Genomic DNA, 23,603 nt, shown 5'->3' with positions numbered 1-23,603 from the left:
AAAGAGGTGAGTCATAAAGATTCTAAATGATGCATAGGGCTCGGATACTAGCAGGAACCCATTAGCAGTATTAGCTAGGAACTGTAAAATGATGATAATTACATCATAATAACCTGCTCAATCTCCTCCAGATTATGCAAAATAACAGACGCATCAACTTTTTTTTAGTTATAAATAGTAGAAAAAAGTCTCATATTATTCCTGACTTTTCAAGACTAAAACAGTTTAAAAAAGTTAAAGGAAAAGCTCTCTGTAAGCGACATATCTAGGTATTTATTAACTAATGGAGCTGGATAGAAAGAGGGGGGTGAGATCTAGAAGCTACGTGGCTACCGTCTACTCTTAAAGCACGATGGCCCAGGAAATTCCTTTTTCTTGATAAGGGGGCATGATTCATGAAGAGATGCACACCTGAAAAGTGGCGTACATCTCCGAGCACCACGCCAAAAATCTCACTCCAGTCAGGTAGTCATGAATTAGATAAGCTGTGGCATCATGCCCCCCGACGCGCGCCTGTCTCACCCCAGCTCCACCCATTTTGTCCAAGCTGGGAGAAACTGGTGTGAAGACACCAAATGTCGTAAAATTTAGGAAAAGTCAGAGTTGCACCAGCATTTGGCTTTTATACACCAATTTGGGCGGAGTTGAGATGGAAAGGGCATGACAAGGGTGTGAAACCACAACTCGTCTAATCCATGACGAGCTGTTGCGTTCTATACACCAGAAATCTCACTCCAGTTTTTGACTGTACTGATATTTCTGGAGTGGTGCACGCCTGTTCATGAATCTGGTGCATCTGACAAGTGGAGTGAAATTTCTGGCTCACAGAATGCCACAGCTCGTCATGAAGTAGCCAAGCTGTGGCATCATGCCCTCCGCCAAGCTGCCTCCCGACCCAGCATCACCCATTTCAGCGAAGCTGGGAGAAACTGGCGTAAAAAGGCCAAACTTTTGCCACTTTTGTACACCTTTTGACATAGAAATATAATATTTGTATGTTAGTGGTTACACTTCGTTAATATATGGTAATTGCACTAAGTCAGCAATATTCATTTCTTCATTCATTTTCAGACCCTAAGATATGCAATTTTCATCCTGATCCAAGTTTCAGATTTTACTCTTGTGGGAGTGTCTCTCCCAGTAATATAGGCTGGATGTGAGCTCTGTGTATTCATGATGCTGCTATCTTCATTTGATTTCATATATCAGCATAGCTCCAGGTCTGCACTTATTTCCTTTCCATGTGTTTTCAACCTTATCTATAGTCTATTTTCTCTGCTCTCCATAAAACTTTACATGCTTTCCCATCTCTCCACTGTTGATTTGGGTACAACCCTCTCTTTCTCCCTTCTGCTATCTATAACAGTAAGACGAGAGAGTGGTATGTGGGTAGTTGTAAGGCTCTCTGACAGATTTGTATTTTTTACAGATCATTCAGTTACATTATAGGACTTACAGAAGCTGCAGTAGCAATATGGTAAATAATAATAATGAGAACTATTTAGAAAATTGCTTAACTTTGCATTTAAGAAGCAAATGAATAATAAAAAAAATCTTTGTAAAGGTGTACATAGCATTTAAGCATAAAGCACTTCAATTAACTGATTAAACACAGGGAAAGGGGAAAAGCGGAGGACTAATGGAAATCAGAAGGTCATGAATGATAATATAGTGTTCTCCACTGCCATGGTTCAACATTCAATATATATCATGTCATTAATCATTGTCTAAACAGGAATAATGCCAAATCCATGTAAGCAGAATAGTAAACAGACCTATTTAATTAAAGGGGAGCAGAATATTACACATCTGTGCATATGGCGCATCAAAAGCCATAAAATATGAGAAGGTTCAGAGGTTCGGTATTTATTTTATCACAGTGAATTATTTTGGATTTTGAGCGTGTTTGACGAATCTCATCCTGACAGGTTGATAACCATTTGCTGCTCATGAAGTAACACAGCGGACAGTTAAATAAACACGGACAATGAAAGCATTGTCACCAGGCAGGCAAAGTCCTAGGCAAATAGAGAAGGAGGGGAGCAGCAAGGGAGAAGGACAGGAACACTGGACGCCCTTGTAGCTGGTAATACTGTCACAAACTACTACAATGGAGGGCTACACTCGCAGTATTTATATAATGTCATGGATCATTACAGGAGATAAAGGCTCACCATCACTAAAAATGATTTTGTAACCAGAGATGTCTCTATAGAGCCACTCAATGGTGCTGTTGGTACCAGGTATGACACGTGAGCACATAATATACATAATTCAATGAGTGCATTACAAAGCCAATGCTGCTCGTAAATTGCTGGAACACATAATGAAGTCCAATAATGATAAAAACAGATAATGCAATAAAGGTGACAGGTATTGATTCCTCTACATCAAACTCTGGACCTCAGGGTGATTATATTTGGCTCGCGATGTCATATGGAGGACTATGTGGGGCCATTATTCTGTATGGAGGACCATGTGGAGCCCATTATTCTGTATGGAGGACTATGTGGGGCCCATTATTCTGTATGGAGGACTATGTGGGGCCCATTATTCTGTATGGAGGACTATGTGGGGCCCATTATTCTGTATGGAGGACTATGTGGTGCCTATAATACTGCATGGAGGACTATGTGGTGCCTATAATACTGCATGGAGGACTATTGGGGCCATTATACTGTATGGAGGACTATGTGGGGCCATTATTCTGTATGGAGGACTATGTGGGGCTATTATTCTGTATGGAGGACTATGTGGGGCCATTATTCTGTATGGAGGACTATGTGGGGCCATTATTCTGTATGAAGGACTATGTGGGGGCCCATTATTCTGTATGGAGGACTATGTGGGGCCATTATTCTGTATGGAGGACTATGTGGGGCCATTATTCTGTATGGAGGACTATGTGGGGCCATTATTCTGTATGGAGGATTATGTGGTGCCATTATTCTGTATGGAGGACTATGTGGGGCCATTATTCTGTATGGAGGACTATGTGGTGCCATTATTCTGTATGGAGGACTATGTGGGGCTCATTATACTGTATGGAGGACTATGTGGGGGCCCATTATTCTGTATTGAGGACTATGTGGGCCCATTATACTGTATGGAGGACTATGTGGGGCCATTATTCTGTATGGAGGACTATGTGGTGCCATTATTCTGTATGGAGGACTATGTGGGGCCATTATTCTGTATGGAGGACTATGTGGGGGCCCATTATTCTGTATGGAGGACTATGTGGGGCCATTATTCTGTATGGAGGACTATGTGGTGCCATTATTCTGTATGGAGGACTATGTGGGGCCATTATTCTGTATGGAGGACTATGTGGTGCCATTATTCTGTATGGAGGACTATGTGGGGCTCATTATACTGTATGGAGGACTATGTGGGGCCCATTATTCTGTATGGAGGACTAAGTGGGGCCCATTATTCTGTATGGAGGACTATGTGGGGCCCATTATTCTGTATGGAGGACTATGTGGGGCCCATTATTCTGTATGGAGGACTATGTGGGGCCCATTATTCTGTATGGAGGACTATGTGGTGCCTATAATACTGCATGGAGGACTATGTGGTGCCTATAATACTGCATGGAGGACTATTGGGGCCATTATACTGTATGGAGGACTATGTGGGGCCATTATTCTGTATGGAGGACTATGTGGGGCTATTATTCTGTATGGAGGACTATGTGGGGCCATTATTCTGTATGGAGGACTATGTGGGGCCATTATTCTGTATGAAGGACTATGTGGGGGCCCATTATTCTGTATGGAGGACTATGTGGGGCCATTATTCTGTATGGAGGACTATGTGGGGCCATTATTCTGTATGGAGGACTATGTGGGGCCATTATTCTGTATGGAGGACTATGTGGGGGCCCATTATTCTGTATGGAGGACTATGTGGGGCCATTATTCTGTATGGAGGACTATGTGGTGCCATTATTCTGTATGGAGGACTATGTGGGGCCATTATTCTGTATGGAGGACTATGTGGGGCCATTATTCTGTATGGAGGACTATGTGGGGCTCATTATACTGTATGGAGGACTATGTGGGGGCCCATTATTCTGTATGGAGGACTATGTGGGCCCATTATACTGTATGGAGGACTATGTGGGGCCATTATTCTGTATGGAGGACTATGTGGTGCCATTATTCTGTATGGAGGACTATGTGGGGCCATTATTCTGTATGGAGGACTATGTGGGGGCCCATTATTCTGTATGGAGGACTATGTGGGGCCATTATTCTGTATGGAGGACTATGTGGTGCCATTATTCTGTATGGAGGACTATGTGGGGCCATTATTCTGTATGGAGGACTATGTGGTGCCATTATTCTGTATGGAGGACTATGTGGGGCTCATTATACTGTATGGAGGACTATGTGGGGGCCCATTATTCTGTATGGAGGACTATGTGGGGCCATTATTCTGTATGGAGGACTATGTGGTGCCATTATTCTGTATGGAGGACTATGTGGGGCCATTATTCTGTATGGAGGACTATGTGGGGCCATTATTCTGTATGAAGGACTATGTGGGGGCCCATTATTCTGTATGGAGGACTATGTGGGGCCATTATTCTGTATGGAGGACTATGTGGGGCTCATTATACTGTATGGAGGACTATGTGGGGGCCCATTATTCTGTATGGAGGACTATGTGGGGCCATTATTCTGTATGGAGGACTATGTGGTGCCATTATTCTGTATGGAGGACTGTGTGGGGCCATTATTCTGTATGGAGGACTATGTGGGGCCATTATTCTGTATGGAGGACTATGTGGGGCCATTATTCTGTATGGAGGACTATGTGGGGCCATTATTCTGTATGGAGGACTATGTGGGGCCATTACTCTGTATGAAGGACTATGTGGGGGCCCATTATTCTGTATGGAGGACTATGTGGGGCCATTATTCTGTATGGAGGACTATGTGGGGCCATTATTCTGTATGGAGGACTATGTGGGGCCATTATTCTGTATGGAGGACTATGTGGGGCCATTATTCTGTATGGAGGACTATATGGGAACCATTATTCTGTATGGAGGACTATGTGGGGCCCATTATTCTGTATGGAGGACTATGTAGGGACCATTATACTGTATGGAGGACTATGTGGGGCCCATTATACTGTATGGAGGACTATGTGGGGCCATTATTCTGTATGGAGAACTATGTGGGGCCATTATTCTGTATGGAGAACTATGTGGGGCCCATTATTCTGTATGGAGGACTATGTGGGGCCATTATTCTGTATGGAGGACTATGTGGGATCATTATTCTGTAGGGAGGACTATGTGAGGCCCATTATACTGTATGGAGGACTATGTGGGGCCCATTATTCTGTATGGAGGACTATGTGGGGCCCATTATTCTGTATGGAGGACTATGTGGGGCCCATTATTCTGTATGGAGGACTATGTGGGGCCCATTATTCTGTATGGAGGACTATGTGGGGCCCATTATTCTGTATGGAGGACTATGTGGGGCCCATTATACTGTACGGAGGACTATGTGGGGCCATTATTCTGTATGGAGGACTATGTGGGGGCCAATTATTCTGTATGGAGAACTATGTGGGCCCATTATTCTGTAAGGAGGACTATGTGGGGGCAGTTATTCTGTATGGAGGACTACTTGGGGCCCATTATTCTATATGAAGTACTATGTGGGGCCCATTATTCTGCATGGAGGACTATGTGGGGCCCAATAATCTGTATGGAGGACTATGTGGGGCCATTATTCTGTATGGAGGACCACGTGGGGCCCATTATTCTGTATGGAGGACCATGTGGAGCCCATTATTCTGTATGGAGGACTATGTGGGGCCCATTATTCTGTATGGAGGACTATGTGGGGCCCATTATTCTGTATGGAGGACTATGTGGGGCCCATTATACTGTATGGAGGACTATGTGGGGCCCATTATTCTGTATGGAGGACTATGTGGGGCCATTATTCTGTATGGAGGACTATGTGGGGCCATTATTCTGTATGGAGGACTATGTGGGGCCATTATTCTGTATGGAGAACTATGTGGGGCCCATTATTCTGTATGGAGGACTATGTGGGGCCATTATTCTGTATGGAGGATTATGTGGGGATCATTATTCTGTATGGAGGACTATGTGGGGCCCATTATACTGTACGGAGGAATATCTGGGGACATTATTCTGTATGGAGGATTATGTGGGGCCCATTATTCTGTATGGAGGACTATGTGGGGCCCATTATTCTGTATGGAACACGATGTGGGGCCATTATTCTGTATGGAGGACTATATGGGGCCCATTATTCTGTATGGAGGACTATGTGGGGCCCATTATTCTGTATGGAGGACTATGTGGGGACCATTATTCTGTATGAAGGACTATGTGGGGCCTATTATTCTGTATGGAGGACTATGTGGGGCCCATTATTCTGTATGGAGGACTATGTGGGGCCCGTTATTCTGTATGGAGGACTATGTGGGGACCATTATTCTGTATGAAGGACTATGTGGGGCCCATTATTCTGTATGGAGGACTATGTGGGGCCCATTATTCTGAATGGAGGACTATGTGGGGCCCATTATTCTGTATGGAGGACTATGTGGGGCCCATTATTCTGTATGAAGGACTATGTGTGGCCCATTATTCTGTATGGAGGACTATGTGGGGACCATTATTCTGTATGGAGGACTATGTGGGGCCCATTATTCTGTACGGAGGACTATGTGGGGCCCATTATTCTGTACGGAGGACTATGTAGGGCCCATTATTCTGTATGGAGGACTATGTGGGGCCATTATTCTGTATGGAGGACTATGTGGGGGCCAATTATTCTGTATGGAGAACTATGTGGGCCCATTATTCTGTAAGGAGGACTATGTGGGGGCAGTTATTCTGTATGGAGGACTACGTGGGGCCCATTATTCTATATGAAGGACTATGTGGGGCCCATTATTCTGCATGGAGGACTATGTGGGGCCCAATAATCTGTATGGAGGACTATGTGGGGCCATTATTCTGTATGGAGGACCACGTGGGGCCCATTACTCTGTATGGAGGACCATGTGGAGCCCATTATTCTGTATGGAGGACTATGTGGGGCCCATTATTCTGTATGGAGGACTATGTGGGGCCCATTATTCTGTATGGAGAACTATGTGGGGCCCATTATTCTGTATGGAGAACTATGTGGGGTCCATTATTCTGTATGGAGGACTATGTGGGGTCTATTATTCTGTACGGAGGACTATGTGGGGCCCAATAATCTGTATAGAGGACTATGTGGGGCCCATTATTCTGTATGGAGGACTATGTGGGGCCCAATAATCTGTATGGAGGATTATGTGGGGCCCATTATTCTGTACGGAGGACTATGTGGGGCCCATTCTTCTGTACGGAGGACTATGTAGGGCCCATTATACTTTACGGAGGACTATGTGGGGCCCAATAATCTGTATGGAGGACTATGTGGGGCCATTATTCTGTATGGAGGACTATGTGGGGCCCATTATTCTGTACTTAGGACTATGTGGGGCCCATTATTCTGTACGGAGGACTATGTGGGGCCCAATAATCTGTATAGAGGACTATGTGGGGTCCATTATTCTGTATGGAGGACTATGTGGGGCCCAATAATCTGTATGGAGGATTATGTGGGGGCCCATTATTCTGTATGGAGAACTATGTGGGGCCCATTATTCTGTATGGAGGACTATGTGGGGCCATTATTCTGTATGGAGGATAATGTGGGGCCCATTATTCTGTATGGAGGACTATGTGGGGCCCATTATACTGTACGGAGGACTATGTGGGGCCATTATTCTGTATGGAGGATTACGTGGGGCCCATTATTCTATATGAAGGACTATGTGGGGCCCATTATTCTGCATGGAGGACTATCTGGGGCCCAATAATCTGTATGGAGGACTATGTGGGGCCATTATTCTGTATGGAGGACTATGTGGGACCCATTATTCTGTACTTAGGACTATGTGGGGCCCATTATTCTGTACGGAGGACAATGTGGGGCCCAATAATCTTTATAGAGGACTATTTGGGGCCCATTATTCTGTATGGAGGACTATGTGGGGCCCAATAATCTGTATGGAGGATTATGTGGGGGCCCATTATTCTGTATGGAGAACTATGTGGGGCCCATTATTCTGTATGGAGGACTATGTGGGGCCATTATTCTGTATGGAGGATTATGTGGGGCTCATTATTCTGTATGGAGGACTATGTGGGGCCCATTATACTGTACCGAGGACTATGTGGGGCCATTATTCTGTATGGAGGACTATGTGGGGCCCATTATTCCGTATGGAGCACTATGTGGGGCCATTATTCTGTATGGAGGACTATGTGGGGCCCATTATTCTGTATGGAGGACTATGTGGGGCCCATTATTCTGTATGGAGGACTATGTGGGGACCATTATTCTGTATGAAGGACTATGTGGGGCCCATTATTCTGTATGGAGGACTATGTGGGGCCCATTATTCTGTATGGAGGACTATGTGGGGCCCATTATTCTGTATGGAGGACTATGTGGGGCCCATTATTCTGTACGGAGGACTATGTAGGGCCCATTATACTGTACGGAGGACTATGTGGGGCCATTATTCTGTATGGAGGACTATGTGGGGGGCCATTATTCTGTATGGAGGACTATGTGGGGCCCTTATTCTGTATGGAGGACTATGTGGGGCCCATTATTCTGTACTTAGGACTATGTGGGGCCCATTATTCTCTACGGAGGACTATGTGGGGCCCAATAATCTGTATAGAGGACTATGTGGGGCCCATTATTCTGTATGGAGGACTATGTGGGGCCCAATAATCTGTATGGAGGATTATGTGGGGCCCATTATTCTGTACGGAGGACTATGTGGGGCCCATTATTCTGTACGGAGGACTATGTAGGGCCCATTATACTGTACGGAGGACTATGTGGGGCCATTATTCTGTATGGAGGACTATGTGGGGGCCCATTATTCTGTATGGAGAACTATGTGGGGCCCATTATTCTGTATGGAGAACTATGTGGGGCCCATTATTCTGTATGGAGGACTATGTGGGGGCCCATAATTCTGTATGGAGAACTATGTGAGCCCATTATTCTGTATGGAGGACTATGTGGGGGCAATTATTCTGTATGGAGGACTACGTGGGGCCCATTATTCTATACGAAGAACTGTGTGGGGCCCATTATTCTGTACGGAGGACTATGTGGGGCCCATTATTCTGTACGGAGAACTATGTGGGGTCCATTATTCTGTACGGAGGACTATGTGGGGCCCATTATTCTGTATTGAGGATTATGTGGGGCCAATTATTCTGTATGGAGGACTATGTGGGGCCATTATACTGTATGTAGGCCTATATGGGCCCATTATTCTGTATGGATAACTATGTGGGGCCCATTATTCTGTATGGAGGACTATGTGGGGCCCATTATAATGTATGGGGAACTATGTGGGGCCCATTATTTTGTATGGAGGACTATGTGGGGCCCATTATTCTGTATGGAGGACTATGTGGGCCCATTATTCTGTATGGAGGACTATGTGGGGGCCATTATTCTGTATGGAGGACTATGTGGGATCATTATTCTGTATGGAGGACTATGTGGGGCCAATTATTCTGTATGGAGGACTATGTGGGGGCCCATTATTCTGTATGGAGAACTATGTGGGGCCCATTATTCTGTATGGAGGACTATGTGGGGCCCATTATTCTGTATGGAGGACTATGTGGGGCCATTATTCTGTATGGAGGACTATGTGGGGCTCATTATACTGTATGGAGGACTATGTGGGGGCCCATTATTCTGTATGGAGGACTATGTGGGGCCATTATTCTGTATGGAGGACTATGTGGTGCCATTATTCTGTATGGAGGACTATGTGGGGCCATTATTCTGTATGGAGGACTATGTGGGGCCATTATTCTGTATGAAGGACTATGTGGGGGCCCATTATTCTGTATGGAGGACTATGTGGGGCCATTATTCTGTATGGAGGACTATGTGGTGCCATTATTCTGTATGGAGGACTGTGTGGGGCCATTATTCTGTATGGAGGACTATGTGGGGCCATTATTCTGTATGGAGGACTATGTGGGGCCATTATTCTGTATGGAGGACTATGTGGGGCCATTACTCTGTATGAAGGACTATGTGGGGGCCCATTATTCTGTATGGATGACTATGTGGGGCCATTATTCTGTATGGAGGACTATGTGGGGCCATTATTCTGTATGGAGGACTATGTGGGGCCATTATTCTGTATGGAGGACTATGTGGGGCCATTATTCTGTATGGAGGACTATATGGGAACCATTATTCTGTATGGAGGACTATGTGGGGCCCATTATTCTGTATGGAGGACTATGTAGGGACCATTATACTGTATGGAGGACTATGTGGGGCCCATTATACTGTATGGAGGACTATGTGGGGCCATTATTCTGTATGGAGAACTATGTGGGGCCATTATTCTGTATGGAGAACTATGTGGGGCCCATTATTCTGTATGGAGGACTATGTGGGGCCATTATTCTGTATGGAGGACTATGTGGGATCATTATTCTGTAGGGAGGACTATGTGAGGCCCATTATACTGTATGGAGGACTATGTGGGGCCCATTATTCTGTATGGAGGACTATGTGGGGCCCATTATTCTGTATGGAGGACTATGTGGGGCCCATTATTCTGTATGGAGGACTATGTGGGGCCCATTATTCTGTATGGAGGACTATGTGGGGCCCATTATTCTGTATGGAGGACTATGTGGGGCCCATTATACTGTACGGAGGACTATGTGGGGCCATTATTCTGTATGGAGGACTATGTGGGGGCCAATTATTCTGTATGGAGAACTATGTGGGCCCATTATTCTGTAAGGAGGACTATGTGGGGGCAGTTATTCTGTATGGAGGACTACTTGGGGCCCATTATTCTATATGAAGGACTATGTGGGGCCCATTATTCTGCATGGAGGACTATGTGGGGCCCAATAATCTGTATGGAGGACTATGTGGGGCCATTATTCTGTATGGAGGACCACGTGGGGCCCATTATTCTGTATGGAGGACCATGTGGAGCCCATTATTCTGTATGGAGGACTATGTGGGGCCCATTATTCTGTATGGAGGACTATGTGGGGCCCATTATTCTGTATGGAGGACTATGTGGGGCCCATTATACTGTATGGAGGACTATGTGGGGCCCATTATTCTGTATGGAGGACTATGTGGGGCCATTATTCTGTATGGAGGACTATGTGGGGCCATTATTCTGTATGGAGGACTATGTGGGGCCATTATTCTGTATGGAGAACTATGTGGGGCCCATTATTCTGTATGGAGGACTATGTGGGGCCATTATTCTGTATGGAGGATTATGTGGGGATCATTATTCTGTATGGAGGACTATGTGGGGCCCATTATACTGTACGGAGGAATATCTGGGGACATTATTCTGTATGGAGGATTATGTGGGGCCCATTATTCTGTATGGAGGACTATGTGGGGCCCATTATTCTGTATGGAACACGATGTGGGGCCATTATTCTGTATGGAGGACTATATGGGGCCCATTATTCTGTATGGAGGACTATGTGGGGCCCATTATTCTGTATGGAGGACTATGTGGGGACCATTATTCTGTATGAAGGACTATGTGGGGCCTATTATTCTGTATGGAGGACTATGTGGGGCCCATTATTCTGTATGGAGGACTATGTGGGGCCCGTTATTCTGTATGGAGGACTATGTGGGGACCATTATTCTGTATGAAGGACTATGTGGGGCCCATTATTCTGTATGGAGGACTATGTGGGGCCCATTATTCTGAATGGAGGACTATGTGGGGCCCATTATTCTGTATGGAGGACTATGTGGGGCCCATTATTCTGTATGAAGAACTATGTGTGGCCCATTATTCTGTATGGAGGACTATGTGGGGACCATTATTCTGTATGGAGGACTATGTGGGGCCCATTATTCTGTACGGAGGACTATGTGGGGCCCATTATTCTGTACGGAGGACTATGTAGGGCCCATTATTCTGTATGGAGGACTATGTGGGGCCATTATTCTGTATGGAGGACTATGTGGGGGCCAATTATTCTGTATGGAGAACTATGTGGGCCCATTATTCTGTAAGGAGGACTATGTGGGGGCAGTTATTCTGTATGGAGGACTACGTGGGGCCCATTATTCTATATGAAGGACTATGTGGGGCCCATTATTCTGCATGGAGGACTATGTGGGGCCCAATAATCTGTATGGAGGACTATGTGGGGCCATTATTCTGTATGGAGGACCACGTGGGGCCCATTACTCTGTATGGAGGACCATGTGGAGCCCATTATTCTGTATGGAGGACTATGTGGGGCCCATTATTCTGTATGGAGGACTATGTGGGGCCCATTATTCTGTATGGAGAACTATGTGGGGCCCATTATTCTGTATGGAGAACTATGTGGGGTCCATTATTCTGTATGGAGGACTATGTGGGGTCTATTATTCTGTACGGAGGACTATGTGGGGCCCAATAATCTGTATAGAGGACTATGTGGGGCCCATTATTCTGTATGGAGGACTATGTGGGGCCCAATAATCTGTATGGAGGATTATGTGGGGCCCATTATTCTGTACGGAGGACTATGTGGGGCCCATTCTTCTGTACGGAGGACTATGTAGGGCCCATTATACTTTACGGAGGACTATGTGGGGCCCAATAATCTGTATGGAGGACTATGTGGGGCCATTATTCTGTATGGAGGACTATGTGGGGCCCATTATTCTGTACTTAGGACTATGTGGGGCCCATTATTCTGTACGGAGGACTATGTGGGGCCCAATAATCTGTATAGAGGACTATGTGGGGTCCATTATTCTGTATGGAGGACTATGTGGGGCCCAATAATCTGTATGGAGGATTATGTGGGGGCCCATTATTCTGTATGGAGAACTATGTGGGGCCCATTATTCTGTATGGAGGACTATGTGGGGCCATTATTCTGTATGGAGGATAATGTGGGGCCCATTATTCTGTATGGAGGACTATGTGGGGCCCATTATACTGTACGGAGGACTATGTGGGGCCATTATTCTGTATGGAGGATTACGTGGGGCCCATTATTCTATATGAAGGACTATGTGGGGCCCATTATTCTGCATGGAGGACTATCTGGGGCCCAATAATCTGTATGGAGGACTATGTGGGGCCATTATTCTGTATGGAGGACTATGTGGGACCCATTATTCTGTACTTAGGACTATGTGGGGCCCATTATTCTGTACGGAGGACAATGTGGGGCCCAATAATCTTTATAGAGGACTATTTGGGGCCCATTATTCTGTATGGAGGACTATGTGGGGCCCAATAATCTGTATGGAGGATTATGTGGGGGCCCATTATTCTGTATGGAGAACTATGTGGGGCCCATTATTCTGTATGGAGGACTATGTGGGGCCATTATTCTGTATGGAGGATTATGTGGGGCTCATTATTCTGTATGGAGGACTATGTGGGGCCCATTATACTGTACCGAGGACTATGTGGGGCCATTATTCTGTATGGAGGACTATGTGGGGCCATTATACTGTATGTAGGCCTATATGGGCCCATTATTCTGTATGGAGAACTATGTGGGGCCCATTATTCTGTATGGAGGACTATGTGGGGCCCATTATAATGTATGGGGAACTATGTGGGGCCCATTATTTTGTATGGAGGACTATGTGGGGCCCATTATTCTGTATGGAGGACTATGTGGGCCCATTATTCTGTATGGAGGACTATGTGGGGGCCATTATTCTGTATGGAGGACTATGTGGGATCATTATTCTGTATGGAGGACTATGTGGGGCCAATTATTCTGTATGGAGGACTATGTGGGGGCCCATTATTCTGTATGGAGAACTATGTGGGGCCCATTATTCTGTATGGAGGACTATGTGGGGCCCATTATTCTGTATGGAGGACTATGTGGGGCCCATTATTCTGTATGGAGGACTATGTGGGGCCCATTATTCTGCATGGAGGACTATGTGGGATCATTATTCTGTATGGAGGACTATGTGGGGCCCATTATACTGTATGGAGAACTATGTGGGGCCCATTATACTGTATGGAGGACTATGTGGGTCCATTATTCTGTATGGAGGATTATGTGGGGCCCATTATACTGTATGGAGGACTATGTAGGGCCCATTATTGTGTAGGGAGGACTATGTGGGGCCCATTATTCTGTATGGAGGACTACGTGGGGCCCATTATTCTGTATGGAGGACTATGTGGGGCCCAATAATCTGTATGTTGGACTATGTGGTGCCCATTATTCTGTATGGAGGACTATGTGGGGCCCATTATTCTGTATGGAGGACTATGTGGGGCCCATTATACTGTATGGAGGACTATGTGATGCCCATTATACTGTATGGAGGACTATGTGGTACCCATTATTCTGTATGGAGGACTATGTGGGGCCCATTATTCTGTATGGAGGACTATGTGGGGCCCATTATACTGTATGGAGGACTATGTGATGCCCATTATACTGTATGGAGGACTATGTGGTACCCATTATACTGTATGTAGGACTATGTGGGCCCATTATACTGTATGGAGGACTATGTGGGGCCCATTATTCTGTATGGAGGACTATGTGGGGCCATTATACTGTATGGAGGACTATGTGGGCCCATTATTCTGTAGGCAGGACTATGTGGGGCCCATTATTCTGTATGGAGGACTATGTGGGGACCATTATTCTGTATGGAGGACTATGTGGTGCCCATTATACTGTATATAGGACTATGTGGGCCCATTATACTGTATGGAGGACTATGTGGGGCCCATTATTCCGTATAGAGGATTATGTGGGGCCCATTATTCTGTATGGAGGACTATGTGTCGCCCATTATAGTGTATGGAGAACTATGTGGGGCCAATTATTCTGTATGGAGGACTATGTGGGGCCCATTATACTGTATGGAGGACTATGTAGAGCCCATTACTCTGTATGGAGGTCTATGTGGGGCCCATCATACTGTATAGATGACTATGTGGGGCCCATTATTCTGTATGCAGGACTATGTGGAGCCCAATAATCTGTATGGAGGACTATGTGCGGCCCATTATTCTGTATGGAGGACTATGTGGGGCCCATTATTCTGTATGGAGGACTATATGGGGCCCATTATACTGTATGGAGGACTATGTGGTGCCCATTATTCTGAATGGAGGACTATGTGGGGTCCATTATTCTGTATGGAGGACTATGTGGGGCACATTATTCTGTATGGAGGACTATGTGGGGCCCATTATTCTGTATGGAGGACTATGTGGGGCACATTATTCTGTATGGAGGACTATGTGGGGTCATTATTCTGTATGGAGGATTATGTGGGGCCCATTATACTGTATGGAGGACTATGTGGGGCCCATTATTCTGTATGGAGGACTATGTGGGGCTCATTATTCTGTATGGAGGACTATGTGGGGCCCATTATACTGTATGGAGGACTATGTGGATCCATTATTCTGTATGGAGGATTATGTGGGGCCCATTATACTGTATGGAGGACTATGTGGGCCCATTATTCTGTATGGAGGACTATGTGGGGCCATTATTCTGTATGAAGGACTATGTGGGGCCCATTATTCTGTATGGAGGAGTATGTGGGGCCCATTATTCTGTATGGAGGACTATGTGGGGCCGTTATTCTGTAGGGAGGACTATGTATGGGGATCACAGTTGGGGCATCATACTGTATTGGAGTCACCATATTTTGCCATGGTAATTGAGGGGGTTCAATAGGATCGTGATACCGTGCGTTGGCATCATACTTTATGGGTGCAACGAAAGGGCAATCAAGGGGCTCCAATAGGAGGAAAATTACTTTGTAAGGGCTGCAGAGTTGTGAGATATGCTCTTCTATGACCTTATTGAATATTAAGGGTTTTTCTTTGCCTGCGAGTAAATACCCAATGCTCCAGTAATGTGGTCTGTCTCTTAAGATGTATTAATTAAAATGTACTTTGTTTGTTGGACAGCCCCTTTAAGTTTGTTTCCATATTAGATGATAAGGAAAAACTTCCTCAATTGTAGACATTTTTTTTAATAAATATCAAGGATGGCCCACTACTTTGTCCAAGTTTTTAACTTTGGTCCTTTGTGTATTTGAGTTTGACATCCCTGCTCTACATACAAAATAGGCAGTCTCCAAGTCTTTTTCATTGCACTGCCATTATTTTTTCACAATGCTTCTGTAAGATGAAATACACTCCTCAACACTGAAATTGTAGAAGGAAATGTTGGAGAGGGATGGATAGACATGTTAATGATAAGCAAATAATGAGAAAATGGAAACAAAATTTTCAAAACGCTTTAATTTATTCAGTATCGAGTACGAACGCCACGTGCAGAAACCCTTTACAGGTCTTGGTTGCTATCAGTGAGGTTATTAATGGTTGTCTGAGGAATGTTCTACCATGCTAAATGCACTTGGGCAAATTATCAAGATCCACTGCTGGCAGCTTCTTTGCAATTTCCAACCAATGACATTTCAGATGTGTTTTATGGCAGACAAGTCAGGATTTTCTGTTAACCCTTTCGCCGAGTATGCTCGGGCTGAGCTCCGAGTAGTTACAGCTGCTCGGTGATAAGGTTAAATCGCTCCCGTGTGCATGATTTGCAACTGTTTGACAGTTTTATTACATGTGAAGAATGTGTAAGAAATAGACAAAGCTGTCAAACAGTCGCAAATCATGCACACGGGAGCGATTCAAACATATCACCGAGCACGCTGTAACTACTCGGTGCTCGGCTCGAGCATACTCGCCGAAAGGGTTAACAAAACATACTCGCTCATCACTAGTCAGGACACACTGCAGACCATAGTAGCATGTTTAGACCATGCAGGTTGCTCACAATAGCAAGAGAAACATGTGGCCTGTTGTGTTGAAAAATGGCTACTGAGATGTTTTGGATAAATGGATGTACCACTGGTTCCACAACTAAATCAATGTAACTCTGAACTGATAGTGTACCTGCAATGAAGACTAAAGGCGTCCATAGAAGCATTTGCCTGACATTGGGCTACGAGCCAGACGTCCCGCTGCAGGTGTTCCACTGACCTCACGCCACCGCTCTCAAGGCTATCATAGTGTAGAGCAAGACAGCAATTGAGGTCTATTCTCTTCAGTGATAAATGGGCAACACCATGAAGAGGCCTTCACCAAGGAACATGAAAGCGTCTCAAGAGCCATTTCTCAGTAGAGACAACTCCAGGGCGCATATTGCTCATGCTACTGTGAGAAGCCTGCATGGCCAAAATGTTCCACCATAGCCTGCAGTGTCTCCATATAATGTATGTAAAGCGCTGCGGAATATGCTGGCGCTATATAAAAATAAAGATGATTATTATTATTAATAGACTGCAGAGGTGGCCAGGCACCTGGACAACAAGAAGTAATCTGCACAACTAAAAGTCCCTCCATTCTTAAGAACATGGAGGATTATTAATGAGAGACAAAGTTGTTTTTGCAAGCAATTTGCAATTTTACCCATTTAGGAAGATGAGTGCAGGACTTAGGTACATTATAGTGTTAAATCCCGTAACACATTAGTAGGAGTTTTACCTTTATGTCTAATGTTTGCATCCTCTAGACAGAAACAATAACTAATTTACTAAAATCAAGCAAAAATCGGAAAACTGAGAAAATGACATACAAAACCATTAGAAAGTAGCAGAACTTTTCATACCGTCATTAACCCCTTCCTGCCTTGTACTATAAATATACGGCACAGGGATGACATATGCACAGCGGCTAGATCAAGGTGTACTCCACTTTTCTCTACGTACAATACCAAACCACAGCTACAGTCTAAATGAAAAACTAGGTCACATAATATATACATTTCTGGAGGACGGCTACTTAGATCGAATTGCGGAACTATCCACCAAATTATTTTGGTGACTCATTCCGTCCTACAGGCTCGGGGGCCACGCTGATACATTTGTATTGTGATCGAGCACAAAGACCTGAAGAGCCCCTCCAACGCCCGAGCCGACACCGCAGAGCTGCAATGCACAGACACAATGTCAGCAGCAAAGTTCTCCAGCTCTTCCCACACAGCCGCAGCAATAATCCAGCACCTTGTCCAAGTGTAAAACACCTGCAGGCGCAGGATAGTAAATGAGGACAATAATTAAGTGATTAATTTATTGCTACCAACATGCTGCTTATATCTGTCTGGGGACTCTGCAAGCTGTTAGCAGGAACGCAGCACCGCACAGATACTAATGGCTGCTGTGCGCCACAGGAACCTCAGCCTTCATCACTATTACTTCACACTATATCACCATTGACTCTGCAGCCCCTGAAGGTGAACCAGCGAGAATGGTGGACACCGTACAGATGTGCAACAAGTGAATGACTCTTTCTGTAAAACAGATGATCTCCTTGAAATGGCTACTCTCAAGGTGAAAGATAATGATCGCATAAACTGGATTTTAATACTATTCCTGCACTTAGTGCAGTCAATAAATCCTACAATGACTCCGTATCCGGGATGGGCGCTACCTGTGATATGTAAGGAATGTAAGGACGTGAACTATGCTATAGCATAGCGTGAGAGCTGGCGATGGATAGACAGATATCAGATATATGTACACAGATTTAGATAGATAGATAGATAGATAGATAGATATATGGATAGATAGATAGATAGATGATAGATAGATAGATAGATGATAGATAGATAGATAGATAGATAGATAGATAGATAGATGGATAAATAGATATGTGGATAGATAGATAAGATTATGGAAATAGATAGATAGATAGATAGATAGATAAATAGATAGATAGATAGATTTAATAAATAGATAGATAAGTAGATAAATATTTGATATGTAGGTAAATAGGCAACATGTAATCAATAGAGAGATAGAAAATTAGACATACAGATAGTTAATTGATAGGTAAATAATAGATATTAGATGTAGAAAAAGATAGATAGATAATAGATAGATGATATTATAGATAATAGATAGATGATATGATAGATAATAGATAGATGATATGATAGATATGGATAGATAGATAGATAGATAATAGACAGACATATGCATTTGTCATTTTACTGATTCCTTCCCCATTGGCTGCACTCATACCTCTCCTCTATGTCACACACTAACCTCTGCTACATCTGAAAGTCAAAGATTTTTAATGTTCAAACAAAATATGCGCACAAAACCAAAATACAAAAACAATGAACAAAATACTAAATAGCTACACACCTAAAGAATGAGGTATATAGAGTATAGAAAGCAGACCCCCACAGCTGTAGGGATTATGTATGCAGCTGGTATATAACCACTATGAGGACATTACACAGTTACAGCTAATAATGATCATTTCTGGTTCTCTGCGGTGATCACTGACACATGATAGAAATGTCCGCTGTTGCAGCAAGTATTACAGTAGCGCTGAACATTTCTAAGCTTGTGTACACAACATATCTATTGCAGATAAGCCGGCAGTAACCTTGAATGTGGGGCTGTAGCGCTGCAGGTACAGAGCCGCAGATACAGAGCTGCAGGTACAGAGCCGCAGATACAGAGCTGCAGGTACAGAGCCGCAGGCACAGAGCCGCATACACCACTCTCCAGCATTGAGGTTAGGTTGTCATTCACAATAGAGCACATTGTGGGCGGCTGTATACCCTTCTCCTGGGGGTCACTGGAAAGACCTCTACATGCATCTAGGTCCAGGAGCTTTATAGGAAGATCTCCCAATGGTAATGTTAGATATGGAATAATCAACCTCATAGGATAAATAAAGGAGTATTCCCATCATGTGGTGGCTCAGTATACTACAGGATATGGTGGGATCCGGCCCTCCAATCATGAGAACCAAGGTACAGAAGTGGTGACATGAGGATGGGGAGCGAGTGAAGAGGATCAAAAAAGATGTAGGAGATGTTGGTTTCTGATGCAAATCACGGATCAAAATTAGCCATACAGGTCAATGAGTGTGTGAAAATCAGGGATGGCATTGGTGTGCTGTATGTTTTTAACTCTGTAATGGGCAGGAGAAGCTTCGCAACTCTTTATTTTTGGCATATGGGAAAACCACTGATGCAGGTGCAGACACAGACAGAGGGGTCCCTGTGCAAGAACAATATATGGGACCTTTGCAGTCTAATAGCTCATCATAATATACCATCTGCTTTGAAGGTAGAAACGTCCCCCTCACCTCTTGGGCCCCTGTGCAGCTGCACAGATTGCACCACTGGTATATCCACCCCTAACTGACAGTAAAACCTGACATACTGGCCAAACTGATGGAAATCCCTCCTTTTTCATTCAAGAACAAGAAAAAAACAGATATCTGAGTGAGGCATGAAGGCTTCTTAAGCGTCAAATAAGTGCATGATGTCACAGAATTATCACTAGTACGAATGAATGGATGGATGAATGAATGAATGAATGACAATGATTAGGACATTGGACTAAAGAGCTGGGTTACATTATCCTATATTATATGAATGACCCCATATGAACTCCCCAAGTATTTCCATTGACAAGACAATTCATCACAATACAATATCTTTTGACGATCTTTAGCATTAATTATCATAAATGGTAAAGAGATATTAATATCCGGAAAACCAAAAAAACTCACCTGATTTGTCCTCTGAGTCTTCAAACTCCACATTGAAGGCATGGCCATTATTTAGGATGACTTTTGCAGTGGAGGGGTCATAGCTAATACTCAATGGTTTAAGAGCGGAGTCGTATTTGGCGTCACTTGTTTTGATATCTATAGGGGACTGATGATCATCCAGTGCAATCGGAAAGCTTTTGTGCCAGGTGTTGGGTCCTATTAAAAAAAAGCCAATAATGTAAATGCACAATACGATCCGTTGTAACATATGGTGAGAATGACAGCTCCATCCATAGGGGATGCAGGGAGGGCTGAGAACAACGGGAGTCCTGACAAGGTGATTCAAGGTCACAAATCTTGCAACATCTTTCAAAGTCTAATCAGTAGCTTTTAAAAAGTTAATATTGCATTTACCGGAGTAATCCTTAACACGACATTAACCCATTCAGGAGATTTCCAATTCCACGTTGAGACTTCTCTCAGGAAACCCTACACGGGGATGCACAGCATCGCATGACCAATAATTAGCCCGGAATAGGTTAGAATGAAGAGGCAGCTTGAGGAAATGCTAAAAATATTGCAGATTATCTTAATTCTAGCAATCTTGTCATTTCAAGGTCACGCTAGAATAAAGACGGAGAGCTGGAAAATCTTAGCCGGCATGGAGATGACTCAAGGTAACACAAAATAAAATTCCTAAACCCCTAGGAAATGAACACTGGTCCGTTGGTGTAAGTTCTCTTAAAGGGACCCGTGACATGGTAGTATTCTGGACATCTGTTACTTCCCCTTTCATTATTGAGTGTCGGGTGAGTCCGTACAGTCAGATGAACGATTAGGATATTGAAACACGTCCAAATGCAATTAGTTGGATGTGTCTCCCCAGCGCTGCTGCCTGGAGGGAAACTCTCCATGTTAATGAAAAGGCAATCTACTGCAATGAATAAAGCAGACCGCTCTATTTATGGCGAGAGGACAGCCATGAAAACCGATACTGACCGACCTGATATACAAGATGGAGAATTCAAAAATAGAAGTTGTCCCCAACGTTACCCCCAAAAAATTGCCAACGATCCGTCAACCCAAATAATACACACGGGCAAGACTTAGTTAATGGTTTCAGAAATAAACCTTATTAGTTCGCATGCCACAACCTGTTCTCCTAACATAGCTGTCAAGAGTTGCCATCACTCACCATTGTCAGGACCATATCCCCATGCATGTGCCATTATCTTCTGATCTCAGCTCCTCCTGCTGGACAGGTCCTTCTGCTGGTTGCCAGTGAGTGAGTGTCAGCCACCAGGCTTTTTCTCGTGGGACTTTATAGGGTCCCACCACCTCCATCTCCCTCAGACTTCAGCAGGTGGGGTTGGCTCTTAGAGATCAGCCTGTTTCGGGGCGGAGAGTAAAAATGAACCCGTCCTTTTTTAAAGTACCAGCCTGATGACTTCTACTCCAGTGACTATCCTCCGTACTCCTCCTATTCATGGTCTGTAAGTTCTTCTGTATACAGATGATACACATAATAAATACACCCTCAGCTCTGCAGACCCACAACAAGTCTTCGCCAGAACTAACTGGTGTCTTACAGCTCATACAAAGACATAAAAAACTACACAACATCACCAAGAATACAGTACACACTGATATAAGCAACAGTGATTGGCGTGGGACAAGATAGACACCGTCATAAGAAACGCAAAGGTGCAATGGTACATAAAATCCAGAGGACATAGAGTCCACCATACTACAACAGTACACAGCAGCATGTACACACTATACAGTACACAGCACCATGTACACACTATACAGTACACAGCAGCATGTACACTATACAGTACACAGCAGCATGTACACTATACAGTACACAGCAGCATATACACTATACAGTACACAGCAGCATGTACAATATACAGTACACAGCAGCATATACACTATACAGTACACAGCACCATGTACACACTATACAGTACACAGCAGCATATACACACTATACAGTACACAGCAGCATATACACTATACAGTACACAGCAGCATATACACACTATACAGTACACAGCAGCATATACATTATACAGTACACAGCAGCATATACACTATACAGTACACAGCAGCATGTACAATATACAGTACACAGCAGCATATACACTATACAGTACACAGCACCATGTACACACTATACAGTACACAGCAGCATATACACACTATACAGTACACAGCAGCATATACACTATACAGTACACAGCAGCATATACACACTATACAGTACACAGCAGCATATACATTATACAGTACACAGCAGCATATACACTATACAGTACACAGCAGCATGTACACACTATACAGTACACAGCACCATGTACACACTATACAGTACACAGCAGCATATACACTATACAGTACACAGCAGCATGTACACTATACAGTACACAGCAGCATATACACTATACAGTACACAGCACCATGTACACACTATACAGTACACAGCAGCATATCCACACTATACAGTACACAGCAGCATGTACACTATACAGTACACAGCAGCATATACACACTATACAGTACACAGCAGCATATACATTATACAGTACACAGCAGCATATACACTATACAGTACACAGCAGCATGTACACTATACAGTACACAGCAGCATATACATTATACAGTACACAGCAGCATATACACTATACAGTACACAGCAGCATGCACACACTATACAGTACACAGCAGCATATACACTATACAGTACACAGCAGCATATACACTATACAGTACACAGCAGCATGTACACACTATACAGTACACAGCACCATGTACACACTATACAGTACACAGCAGCATATACACTATACAGTACACAGCAGCATGTACACTATACAGTACACAGCAGCATATACACTATACAGTACACA

General features: G+C 44.1%; 1 protein-coding gene across 1 annotated transcript in view; it reads right to left on the bottom strand.

Moving 5' to 3' along the window:
* The window catches only part of LOC141265879 (carbonic anhydrase 2-like), a 56,495-nt gene that overhangs the window by 24,225 nt on the left and 8,667 nt on the right, over positions 1-23,603 (bottom strand). The window contains exons 2-3 of the mRNA XM_073679536.1: positions 21,887-22,079; positions 20,710-20,907 (exon numbers count right to left, since the gene is read on the bottom strand). Coding sequence (XP_073535637.1) covers positions 20,710-20,907; positions 21,887-21,920 — 232 coding nt within the window. The 5' untranslated portion in view covers positions 21,921-22,079. The remainder of the gene's footprint in view (positions 1-20,709; positions 20,908-21,886; positions 22,080-23,603) is intronic.

Source organism: Phyllobates terribilis, unplaced genomic scaffold (assembly GCF_046119375.1).
Source record: "Phyllobates terribilis strain yellow unplaced genomic scaffold, ASM4611937v1 Scaffold_4__5_contigs__length_816908805, whole genome shotgun sequence".
Lineage (NCBI taxonomy): Eukaryota > Metazoa > Chordata > Amphibia > Anura > Dendrobatidae > Phyllobates > Phyllobates terribilis.
The sequence above is the reverse complement of the archived record's forward strand: the minus strand, read 5'-3'. Positions and strand labels throughout refer to the sequence as shown.